This window comes from Myxocyprinus asiaticus, chromosome 2 (assembly GCF_019703515.2).
Source record: "Myxocyprinus asiaticus isolate MX2 ecotype Aquarium Trade chromosome 2, UBuf_Myxa_2, whole genome shotgun sequence".
Lineage (NCBI taxonomy): Eukaryota > Metazoa > Chordata > Actinopteri > Cypriniformes > Catostomidae > Myxocyprinus > Myxocyprinus asiaticus.
The window spans coordinates 53,023,897-53,036,452 of record NC_059345.1 but is presented as its reverse complement, the minus strand read 5'-3'; the positions used below and the strand labels follow the sequence as shown (position 1 = coordinate 53,036,452).

Below are 12,556 nucleotides of genomic sequence, written 5' to 3'. Positions count from 1 at the left end.
CATCAGACTGGATGAGCCCGCTCTCCGATGCTGCGCTCAGTAACTCATCGTCTTCCTGAGCTCCGAATGAGAAGTCGAACTCACACTGAGATGAGCCGGCGGTCTTGTACGAGAGTCCGATCGGGGCAAGCGAGGGTGCTGGGGAATGGGAGGTCCGTGGGGGGACACCCGGCAGAGGTGGTCCCATTGATGTCCCCAAATCGCCCCCAGTGCTAACCGACGCGGCCTCAAGCCCGTACTTTCTTACGAAAGCAAGCTGCGACCGCAATGTTGCCATGGTCATGTTCTCGCAATGAGGACATGACTCATCCACGAATGATGTCTCTGCGTGGGCAGTGTCCAGACACGTAAGACAGCGATCGTGGCCATCAGAAGCGGAGAGATAACGACCACAACCAGTAATAACACACAAACGGAAAGGCATCTTTAAAAAGACGTTCCGTGTGTGCCGCTCTTTTTGTGAATGAAAATTTACTCTTTTAGAATATACTCTCTTATTTTCGCTCTGCCGAAGCGCCCAGGGGCATTCTCTGCACTCCACGGGTGCAGAGGGGGAGAAGCCACTGAAATGCGTAAATCCAGCAGTTTTGAGGTGCATCTTTGGAGGGAAATTGAATTTAGTGCACTGAATACAACCGCTTGGCTCCGAAGAGAAAATCTGAATGAGTGGTTGCATACCAGCTCCTTTTATACCCGTATGTCCAGGGTAGTGGCATGCAAATTCCACTCGCCAATTCCCATTGGCCTTTTTTCAAAAAAGCAGAGGTGTTTGGGGCTCCCAAGAGTGACCCCTAGTGTCACTACATCGACACAATGTTGAGTGAGTGACAGATAGGGAACGTCGGGTTATGAATTATTTAAAAGCTTTAATTCCACCAAAATTGACCCGGAAATGCAAAAGGTGTATGCAGATTCTGAATGCAATAGGAGGGTTAACTAATACAAAATTACTTTTTTATTAATAAAGGGAATGTGGCTTTAAGTGATAATTCCACCAAACAGTTGCACACAAATAAATTTTTTACTGATCTGATGTTTGACCTACCAGGCAATTTACTAATTAATTTTCATTCATGCCATATCTTACACACTCTATCCAAAGAGTAGTATGTCTAAGCTTTTTTAGAGAGAGGATATCATAAAATACTTTATTTGGTAGTTCCACAAAAGACATAAAATTTAAATCCAACAATTTTACTGTTTTTGGTTTCTTTGTTATACAATCCTCATGCCTTGCTGATCCTCTCTGTGCATATTAGAAGTGCAATGGACAAGACTTCAGTCTTTCTGTCTTTGTCACTCTCTCTTAATTGTCTCCTTTTGGACAGCGTCCTGTTTTGTTAAGGACAGTACTTAGTTCATTAATGAGGTTTTGTGGCAACTGCACTCCTCTGCTGGGCAACATAGCTTTCCTCTGTGATAGTGGGGTGAGAGCACTGGGGTCTTGTTGAAGAGATGCTTTTTGCTGAGACTGAAGTGAGTCATCAATCACCATTTCAAGCCTGGAGTCACACTGAGTTTCTTCACTGCCAGCCAATTTATGTATCGAGTCCGGCTGGTTGCCCTCGTTGGTGGTCATTTGGTTTTGTGTATTGGAACCCTCAATACTTGTACTAATGACTGACTTCCCTTTAACCTGTATGGTACAGGAGAAAGTGCATGGATATTATTGATTATTTGAGTCAAATACGGTTTTGTGAATAAACTGGTCGGCTTCTTCGGAAAGAAAACACTGACTTTAACCTCTTCAGCTCTGGAGAATTTTTGGGCTGCCGCCTGCTATTTTCACACTCAAATTTAAAAACTCACCATTTACACATACAGTGGACTAACTGCCAAACATTTCTCATTTTTTCAAAAAAAAAAAAAAAAAATAATAAAAAAAAATACTCCAATTATTCATAAATTATATTGTATGTTTAAAATCTTATGATGACTAGAATTTTTTTATGTAATTCTGGTTTTGTTCACACCATCTCCCTCCAAAAAGTCTTATTTTATTCCACGAGATGGCAGCAAGTACTATAATTTTTTCTCCCTCTATCACCTTTCACCACAAAATGCCGATCTGAAATGTAGTTCGCGCTCTAATGCATTTTTACCCTCACAAATTTTCTAGTCCATAGACATTCATTTAATTTTCAGTTTGTGCACCACCCCCATTATTTCATTGAATATCTCGGCCTCTGAGTGGACTAGCTCAATCTAGGTGTCATTAGAAGGCTGCTTTCCTCCCCTTTGCAATAATGCATAATATTTTATCATCAATAGTCAGTAACATATATTTTCGATGATTTGTTTAGCATGCTTTTCCTGCTAGACCGCATATTTTGTTCTGGACATCTAAAATATTACATTGGATTATTCACATAAGCAAGCTCACAGACAAGCAAAAATGGTCTCATTTTTTAGACAACTGCCTAAGGTAAAAGCAGATATAAAGTTTTTAGCTATTTGGGGCTTACTGCAGCAGTGATCTGCACACAAAAGAGAAGTTTGTATTTGATGTCTTACAGAAATCATATTTCACTTTGTGATTCTTTTGAAAATCTTTCGAACTGTGGTATTAGGGCAACAAAATAAACTGTACAGTTGCATTTGTGAGAATGAGAGCTTTAATTTGATATATGACTTGTTAATTTAAGTGGTATTTGAAAGACTTTTATATTCATATTAATACTTCTAACACATTACCTCTAGGTGGCGCTGATTTACGACGTGAATGTTTTCAGGCATTATTTTGTTATTTTATGTAATAGCAGAAGTGCTTATTTATGAAAAGTTCCGATTCTAAGCTTTCAAACGATACAACATATGCCTGACTTACACTATATTGTCAAAAGTATTCGCTTACCTGCCTTTAGACGCATATGAACTTAAGTGACATCCCATTCTTAATCCATAGGGTTTAATATGACGTCGGCCCACCCTTTGCAGCTATAACAGCTTCAACTCTTCTGGGAAGGCTTTCCACAAGGTTTAGGAGTGTGTTTATAGGAATTTTTGACCATTCTTCCAGAAGCGCATTTGTGAGGTCAGACACTGATGTTGGACGAGAAGGCCTGGCTCACAGTCTTCGCTCAAATTCATCCCAAAGGTGCTCTGTCGGGTTGAGGTCAGGACTCTGTGCAGGCCAGTCAAGTTCTTCCACACCAAACTCGCTCATCCATGTCTTTATGGACCTTGCTTTGTGCACTGGTATGCAGTCATGTTGGAACAGGAAGGGGCCATCCCCAAACTGTTCCCACAAAGTTGGGAGCATGGAATTGTCCAAAATCTCTTGGTATGCTGAAGCATTCAGAGTTCCTTTCACTGGAACTAAGGGGCCAAGCCCAGCTCCTGAAAAACAACCCCACACCATAATCCCTCCTCCACCAAACTTCACAGTTGGCACAATGCAGTCAGACAAGTACCGTTCTCCTGGCAACCGCCAAACCCAGACTCGTCCATCAGATTGCCAGATGGAGAAGCGTGATTCGTCACTCCAGAGAACGCGTCTCCACTGCTCTAGAGTCCAGTGGCGGCGTGCTTTACACCACTGCATCCGACGCTTTGCATTGCACTTGGTGATGTATGGCTTGGATGCAGCTGCTCGACCATGGAAACCCATTCCATGAAGCTCTCTACGCACTGTTCTTGAGCTAATCTGAAGGCCACATGAACTTTGGAGGTCTGTAGCGATTGACTCTGCAGAAAGTTGGCGACCTCTGCGCACTATGCGCCTCAGCATCCGCTGACCCCGCTCTGTCATTTTACGTGGCCTACCACTTCGTGGCTGAGTTGCTGTCATTCCCAATCGCTTCCACTTTGTTATAATACCACTGACAGTTGACTGTGGAATATTTAGTAGCGAGGAAATTTCACGACTGGACTTGTTGCACAGGTGGCATCCTATCACAGTACCACGCTGGAATTCACTGAGCTCCTGAGAGCGGCCCATTCTTTCACAAATGTTTGCAGAAGCAGTCTGCATGCCTAGGTGCTTCATTTTATACACCTGTGGCCATGGAAGTGATTTGAACACCTGAATTCAATTATTTGGATGGGTGAGCGAATACTTTTGGCAATATAGTGTATCTATTCGGAGACTTGAACATTTTAAGCACAAACTTTTTTTGGGACACAGCACCCCCTTTTGGACATGCCGGCAGGTCCGCAGAGTTGAAGAGGTTTTAATCAAAATTTTACTTTACCATTCCCATAAGGGTCACACTTTTTATTTTTAACTGACTTCATTGATTAAAATAATTTCAAATGTCTATCTTTGTCATTATAGTTTAATTTTTAATATGGGTAACTTTTATATTTATCAATTCTGTGATTTTCAATGTGTATTTATTTTATGTATTTTCTGCATCAATTCAATCTTTGTATTGGTAAGCAGAAAAAATACACTTCAACATCAACAAGACGACATATAATGTCGTTTATGGTCAACAAAGATGGAGATTAGAGCAGATAATTGCCAACTATGCTTGCCTTTGTGTTCATTGAAGCAAAAAGTACGTTAAGCAGTACTAAATGAAAAGAGTTGTTAAGTATTTTTGACATGTATGTGAGTGTAGAGCAGGTTTAATCCTGACCTCTCTGTTTTTAGCTTTGGTAGTCTGAGTTGTGCTGTAAGTGGATGTTCTCCCTCTGCTAAGGTTGTAAGGTAATGATGCGCTCTGCTTTAGGTCTTCAGGCCATAAGTCACCTTCATGCTGCAAACACATTGACAGTCTACAATTATGAAGGAGCAACTGTGAAAATCAGAGTTCCAGTACCTTTAAATCAATGAATTTCCATGATTTTCTATAACTGTAAGACTTTTCCAGTCAAACATGATTACTGGATAAGGATTTTAAAAATATATATTTTATAGATATTGCACTCACAGAGCAATTTCTAGCCTATTAAATATTGATGAGCCAAGCATGACTATAAAAACACTAGATAATTTCTTTAGGGAAATACCTGTGCTTGAAATCCAGCAAAAGAATAGTGTTAAAGGGACAATTTACCCAACATGAAAATTCTTAAATCATTTTACTCACCATGTTGTTCCAAACCCATATGACTTTCTTTCATGGAACACATGTAATGTTAGAGAGTTTGTTAGTCTGTCACCTGTCATTGCAATGTTCTTCCATATAATAAAAGTGAATGATGACTGAGGCTGTCAGTCTGCCTAACATCTCCTTTTGTGTGCCACAGAAGAAAGTATGTCAAAAGAGTGAATAATGACAGATTATTATTTTTTTGTAAACTCTCACTTTAAAATTTTAAGTATGCTTAGTTGTGAGGCTGAAATAAGGCTGAAATTGTATATTAAACAAAGTTTTATTGGAGTCTTTCCAACTTTTTAAAAACTGGGAACCGTGGAAAAATACAGTTTCCCACATGGAATGGATGTTTTATTTTTCAGACTTAAAACTTTAATATATTCACAAGCAGCTCTTACTAAAACTAACTTTCTGACCTTAATGATGTAGGAAGAAATGTGCCGGAACATTCTGGATTTATTCCTGTGCTGAACACTCACTGAGACACCTCATACTTTCCACTGTGACTTTATGGCATTTGAGCTGTTCTTCACATCTAAATCATCATTTTAGCAGCACAAGGTCTCATCTGCCTGTCCCTTTACCTATCCAGCACTTCTCTCCAGTTTCTATGGAAACCATGCCAAGCAGAAAGCTAGGTGAAATGGAAGTAGCGAGAGGTTAGAAGAGTCTCAGAGCACAGAGTATCAATTAATGTACCTGCATGGACTTCGCAACTACTTTTAGTACACGTAATTATGAGACACAACAATAGGTACACTGAATTATGGTGCATGCCCTTCTCTCGCCTCCTATACTTGGGGAAAAAAAACCTGCAGTACTTCTCTCACACTCCATCCCCCCGGAATAGAAAAAGAAAACTCTGAAGAATTGAAGCACTTTATTTTTCCTTGTATCAGTTCAAAGCCACAAAAGTAAGAATAAACCTCCACAATGAAAATAGGGAACCTGTGAGAAGTAGATAAAGATGAAGCATTAGGACACAGGAGAGGGACAGGAAAAATCTGAGAGGGTAAGGGGATTTCAGAAGAGAACAACGGCTAAATCATCTACTCCTTTTCTACCATCTCTTGCTTCTGGTTTAAGTTTTAATACTGAATAGGCTGAGTCAGGCCCTGGGTGTGTAGTAGCACTCAGCTTGTCTAAAGAAGAGGCTGCTGGAACCAGTGTTAGTGTGGCAGTCTGCTTGACCTTATTCAGCTAAAGACCTTTACGGATAATGTGAATTATACTCGTGCAGGATGACCTTGAAAACATTACCCCAATTCTTAGTGCTAGTTTTTTTTTTTTTTTTTGGACCCTTCTCTGAAAAAGGAAATGCACCATCATATATACAGGTTCTGGTCATATAATTAGAATATCATCAAAAAGTTGATTTATTTCACTAATTCCATTCAAAAAGTGAAACTTGTATATTATATTCATTCATTACACACAGACTGATATATTTCAAATGTTTATTTCTTTTAATTTTGATGATTATAACTGACAACTAAGGAAAATCCCAAATTCAGTATCTCAGAAAATTAGAATATTACTTAAGACCAATACAAAGAAAGGATTTTTAGAAATCTTGGCCAACTGAAAAGTATGAACATGAAAAGTATGAGCATGTACAGCACTCAATACTTAGTTGGGGCTCCTTTTGCCTGAATTACTGCAGCAATGCGGCGTGGCATGGAGTCGATCAGTCTGTGGCACTGCTCAGGTGTTATGAGAGCCCAGGTTGCTCTGATAGTGGCCTTCAGCTCTTCTGCATTGTTGGGTCTGGCATATCGCATCTTCCTCTTCACAATACCCCATAGATTTTCTATGGGGTTGAGGTCAGGCGAGTTTGCTGGCCAATTAAGAACAGGGATACCATGGTCCTTAAACCAGATACTGGTTGCTTTGGCACTATGTGCAGGTGCCAAGTCCTGTTGGAAAATGAAATCTGCATCTCCATAAAGTTGGTCAGCAGCAGGAAGCATGAAGTGCTCTAAAACTTCCTGGTATACGGCTGCGTTGACCTTGGACCTCAGAAAACACAGTGGACCAACACCAGCAGATGACATGGCACCCCAAACCATCACTGACTGTGGAAACTTTACACTGGACCTCAAGCAACGTGGATTGTGTGCCTCTCCTCTCTTCCTCCAGACTCTGGGACCCTGATTTCCAAAGGAAATGCAAAATTTACTTTCATCAGAGAACATAACTTTGGACCACTCAGCAGCAGTCCAGTCCTTTTTGTCTTTAGCCCAGGCGAGACGCTTCAGACGCTGTCTGTTGTTCAAGAGTGGCTTGACACAAGGAATGCGACAGCTGAAACCCATGTCTTGCATACGTCTGTGCGTAGTGGTTCTCCCCCACATTTTTGAATGGGTTTTGTTTCACAATCCTCTCCAGGGTGCGGTTATCCCTATTGCTTGTACACTTTTTTTCTACCACATCTTTTCCTTCCCTTCGCCTCTCTATTAATGTGCTTGGACACAGAGCTCTGTGAACAGCCAGCCTCTTTTGCAATGACCTTTTGTGTCTTGCCCTCCTTGTGCAACATGTGAATGGTCGTTTTTTGGACAACTGTCAAGTCAGCAGTCTTCCCCATGATTGTGTAGCATACAGAACTAGACTGAGAGACCATTTAAAGGCCTTTGCAGGTGTTTTGAGTTAATTAGCTGATTAGAGTGTGGCACCAGGTGTCTTCAATATTGAACTTTTTCACAATATTCTAATTTTCTGAGATACTGAATTTGGGATTTTCCTTAGTTGTCAGTTATAATCATCAAAATTAAAAGAAATAAACATTTGAAATATCAGTCTGTGTGTAATGAATGAATATAATATACAAGTGTCACTTTTTGAATGGAATTAGTGAAATAAATCAACTTTTTGATGATATTCTAATTATATGACCAGCACCTGTATATCTATATATCTATATATATATCTATATCTATATATATATATATATATATATATATATATATATATATATAAACTGTAGTGGTACCATGGTAATATCATGGTACTTTGATATATACTATTGTACTGAATGTTTGCCATATTCATGTACCATGGTAAATATAAGGTGTCCCAATGTACTTCAAAGAATATCATGGTATTACCATCAAATCGAATTTGAATCGAGAGCTTGTAAATCAGAATCGAATCAGGAAATCTGTATCAATACCCAGCTCTTGTATTACCATGGTACATGTCATAAAAAACATGGTATTACTATGGAAACATGTCCAAAAACATGGTAATACCAAGGTACTTTGACATATACCATGGTACTGAATGTTTTCCATATTCATGTACCATGGTGTTTACAATATAACCCAATATGCTTCAAGGAATAGCATGGTATTTCCAAGGTACAGGTATTACTATGGAAACATGTCAAAAAATCATGGTAATACCATGGTACTTTGAATACCATTTTATTACCGTGATACATTTTACATTTCAAAAGCATCTTAAAATGGCCCCTTTGTAACAATGTTAACTCTCCACATTATCAGCACTTAGAAAACTGAAAAAGCTCACCTTCACTCTGATAATGGAGGCGACCCAGTCTTGCTGAGAATCATTCCCTTTACAGCAGAAATACCTTTTCAGGGAAGACGAAAAGGCAGATATTCAAAACACTGAGGCACTCAAGTGTCCTATTTGAAATTTAGTTGTGCAGTTCTGTACTTGAAGTACTAAGCTGAACAAAGTTTCAGTCTGAAATATTAAAAAGATTATCTTAATCTCCATTTCTAATTTTCAGCTCCAGCTAGACTTTTCCCCTAAAAAGTTTGGTGAAGTGTATGATTGACTAAGCAATTAGGAACGGAGTTAATTGCACTTACCACTGCTGCTTTTCAGTATAAACTGTAAATCCCCAACTGTTGAGAATTAAACAGAAAAAAACAAAAAATGTATTACATTAGTTTTGCAGCATTTCATTCAGGTTTCCCATATCAGTTTAAGACTATTTTCAGCTTTTACTGATGGCTCCACAGTCTGACCCCCTGAAAACGGCTAAAGTGCTAAGATGCCATTAAATTCAATTGAACTTTCACAGCAAGCTGACAAGCATATGGAAAGGACAATTTCTTTTGCATGTGTAAGATCTATTTATACCAATGTTACAAACTCTGTTACACTCAGAGGCTGTGAACACTGAACATATTTTTGCATCTGTCTGCTGTTTTTATAATTGTTTGTTCTGTGTAAATGTGCTAGATGGATTCTTGGAATGTTGTGCCACATTTCACAATTTTTCAGCATCTCCCTCAGGAGAACTTCTTTCTTTAGACGCCGTGTCAATTTAAAAAGAACTTCAGCTTTTAAAATGCCTATGATTTGTTCTATTCTTTGTGCTGCATCTAACTTTTTATAGCACAAGAATGTGTTTGGTTTGAACGTTATAATTGCTGACCAATTGAAAATTTCATTTTTTTTTTCATGTAACTGGTCAAGTAATGATCGTTCAACTAAACAAAAGTAAAATAGTTGGCATTTCAGTGCTTCAAAGTGACCTTGTGATGTGAAATGATAAAAGGACAAAATGATAAAGTGTGTATGGGTAACAGAAAAAAGGAATTTTTTCCTATGTAATTTTGGTGAAACATGCTGTTCTAAGGATCATGCCATGGATACGTTCACAAGGAAAATTATAATTTGCAAAAATAACTTTTTTTCAGCGCACTCATAAATTACACGACAAGCATAAATTACAAAAATGCAACAGTATTGAAATGAAACAAATCCACAGTTAGCAATTTTATCAGTAGGAGCGAGAAAAACATAATATACTGTATTTGCAAAATTAATTTTAATGAATTTTGTTATTGTGGTATATACAGTACATCTGCCTTCAGATTTTACTGTGATAGTCTTGTTTCTGATGGGGGCATTTGGCACCAAGCCAAGCAAGCTCTGCATGTTTGGCACAAAAGATAGAGATTAAACTAAGAGCTCATTTTAGCATGGACCAAGAGATAATGCCAGAATAATTATGAATCTATCTTAATTACACATTCAGGATTATTAATATGTTTTTCAATGTGGCTACACTAATTCTGACTAATGTTTTATAGTACTGTTCGTGAGGTCTACTATGTGCTTTGAATTACAATAAAATTATATTGTGGGTTTGGAGAAATTGTTGCACGAGTTTGTTAATGAATGAAAAATTAGATTACAGTAGTTATATAGCATTACAGCAATACCTTAAGACCATTTACCTGCTTGTTGGCTTCAACTTCCTTCGAAGACCAGAGTAACATTTAACAGATTTTAACGGAGCCTCTCTTTCTGGCTTGGTACTCTGAGGAAGCAATTGCATATATTTAAAAATGTGTACAATGCTTTGATTTAAAAATGCTGTAACTTTAAAGTATACTGTACCTCTAGACACACTTTACAGTACATACATTACAGTGCATGCTAAATAAATAGTTCACCTGAAAATGAAAATTCTGTCATAATTTACTTACCCTCATGTTCTTTTAAACCCGTATACTGTATCTTTTTTTTATTTTTTATCTTATGCCGAATACAAAAGGAAACTTTTTAAAGGAATAGTTCACCCAGAAATGTTTTTTTCTTTTTTATTTTTTTTATTTATTTTTTTTATCATTTACTTACCCTCATGATATCCCAAATGTGTACAACTTTCTTTCTTCTGCTGAATACAAATGCATTTTTTTTTTTTTTTTTATAGAAGAATCTAGAAAAAATATTTCAATTTTAGAATTGCTCCATTCAATGCAAGTGAATAGTTACCAGAAATATGAAGCTCCAAAAATCACATAAAGGCAACATAAAAGTAATCCATAAGACTCCAGTGGTTAAATCCATATCTTCAGAAGCGATATGATGGGAATGGGTGAGAAACAGATCGATAATTTAAATCTTTTTTTATGACGAATCTCCACTTTCACTTTCAAAATGTGAAAGAATGTGAAAGTGAAAATGAGATTTCTAGTAAAAAAACAAATTCTCAAATATTGATCTGTTTCACACCCACACCCAACATATCGCTTCAGAAGATATGGATTTAATCACTGGAGTTTTATGGATTACTTTTATGTGGCCTTTATGTGATTTTGAGTTTGAAAGATCTGGTCACCATTCACTTGTATTGAATGGATATATTCTATGGAAATATTCTTCTATAAATCTTTATTTTATTTTATTTATTTATTTTTCATTTGTGTTCAGCAGAAGAAAGAAAGTCATACGGATCTGGGATGGCATGAGGGCGAGAACATTAATTACCCGCTGTACATTAATACCCTGGCAGTTAGATTATAAATATTGTGAGGGCGCGACATGTATTTTACGCCACCCAACAGTTTGATAAGCCTTTTTACAGCTAAACTATTTATCAAAACACAGGCTCTGGCAATGCAGGCTCTGGGACGGACGAGGCTTCCAGCTTGTTGGCCGTGGCAGGCGTGGGCGTTGGCTCGTCGGCCGTGGCAGGCGTGGGACTCCCGCTCGGCAACCATGACGTGGGACTCCCGCTCGCCGAGCCATGATTTGGGACTGCCGCTCGGCAGCCATGATTTGGGACTGCCGCTCGGCAGCCACCTCCCCCACAGTGAACGTAGAACCAGTGATCTGCAGGGCAAGGTCGATATACTGAGCGAGGCTGAGGGAACTGCGACCACCAGGCATTGGAAATTGGCTCAGTTAATCCGAAACGGAAACAGTCTTTGAGGGCGACCTCATTAAAGTCCACCTTGCTGGCCAGAGAGCAGAATTCCCCCACATATTCCTCCAGGGACTGATTCCTCTGATGCAGGCGCAGTAGTTGAACCACTGGGTTCATGGTTGGCGGTCAGGTATTCTGTAATGTTGCCGGAAACAGGCAGACGAAGAGACGATGATGTAGGAGTGATGAACCCAAGTGCAGTTTAATTTACAATTGTGGAACCCAAAAACCCTGACTACAAACATGAAATATAAACATGAACTTGAATATAAACTTGACTTGACTTGACTTGACTTGACATAAACTACACTAAACTACACTTTGGCTTGGCTTGGCTTGGCTTGGCTTGGACAAAACAACAAAGTTACATTAACAATGCCTGATGAGAGACAATGGCAAACTTAAATACACAGACATGGGTAACAAGACAACCAATGAACAGACAGAACTATAAACAATATAACAAGACTAATAAACTTAAACCAATGACAAACTAGAACTGACAACAAAGTAATCAAACAATGAACCAATGAAAACAAGACACATGAACAGGGGAAACACATGACAAGATCACATGAGGGAACAGGAAATCACATGACATGACAGGAACAGGAACTAAACTTGAAACATGACAGCATAATAACAGGAACATTGATCATCAGCAGAGGATTTTGACTTTAAATAAAAAAAAAAAAAAAAAAGATTTTTCATCAGGGAGACGATTTTAAAATCGTTTGGCTCAAGAATCGCGATTTATAGATTTTTTTAATATAAATAATTTGAGAATTTTCATTTTTGGGCGAACTTTCCCTTTAAT

The 12,556-nt window shown here is 38.4% G+C and overlaps 1 protein-coding gene across 2 annotated transcripts in view; it reads right to left on the bottom strand.

Annotated features, from left to right (window-relative positions):
* Positions 1-1,134: 1,134 nt before the first annotated feature.
* The window catches only part of LOC127452073 (arf-GAP with Rho-GAP domain, ANK repeat and PH domain-containing protein 2-like), a 154,445-nt gene continuing 143,023 nt past the window's right edge, over positions 1,135-12,556 (bottom strand). For both annotated transcript variants that reach the window (XM_051717252.1, XM_051717257.1), the window contains exons 29-33: positions 10,265-10,347; positions 8,885-8,920; positions 8,577-8,640; positions 4,584-4,703; positions 1,135-1,636 (exon numbers count right to left, since the gene is read on the bottom strand). In XM_051717252.1, coding sequence (XP_051573212.1) covers positions 1,307-1,636; positions 4,584-4,703; positions 8,577-8,640; positions 8,885-8,920; positions 10,265-10,347 — 633 coding nt within the window. In that variant the 3' untranslated portion in view covers positions 1,135-1,306. The remainder of the gene's footprint in view (positions 1,637-4,583; positions 4,704-8,576; positions 8,641-8,884; positions 8,921-10,264; positions 10,348-12,556) is intronic.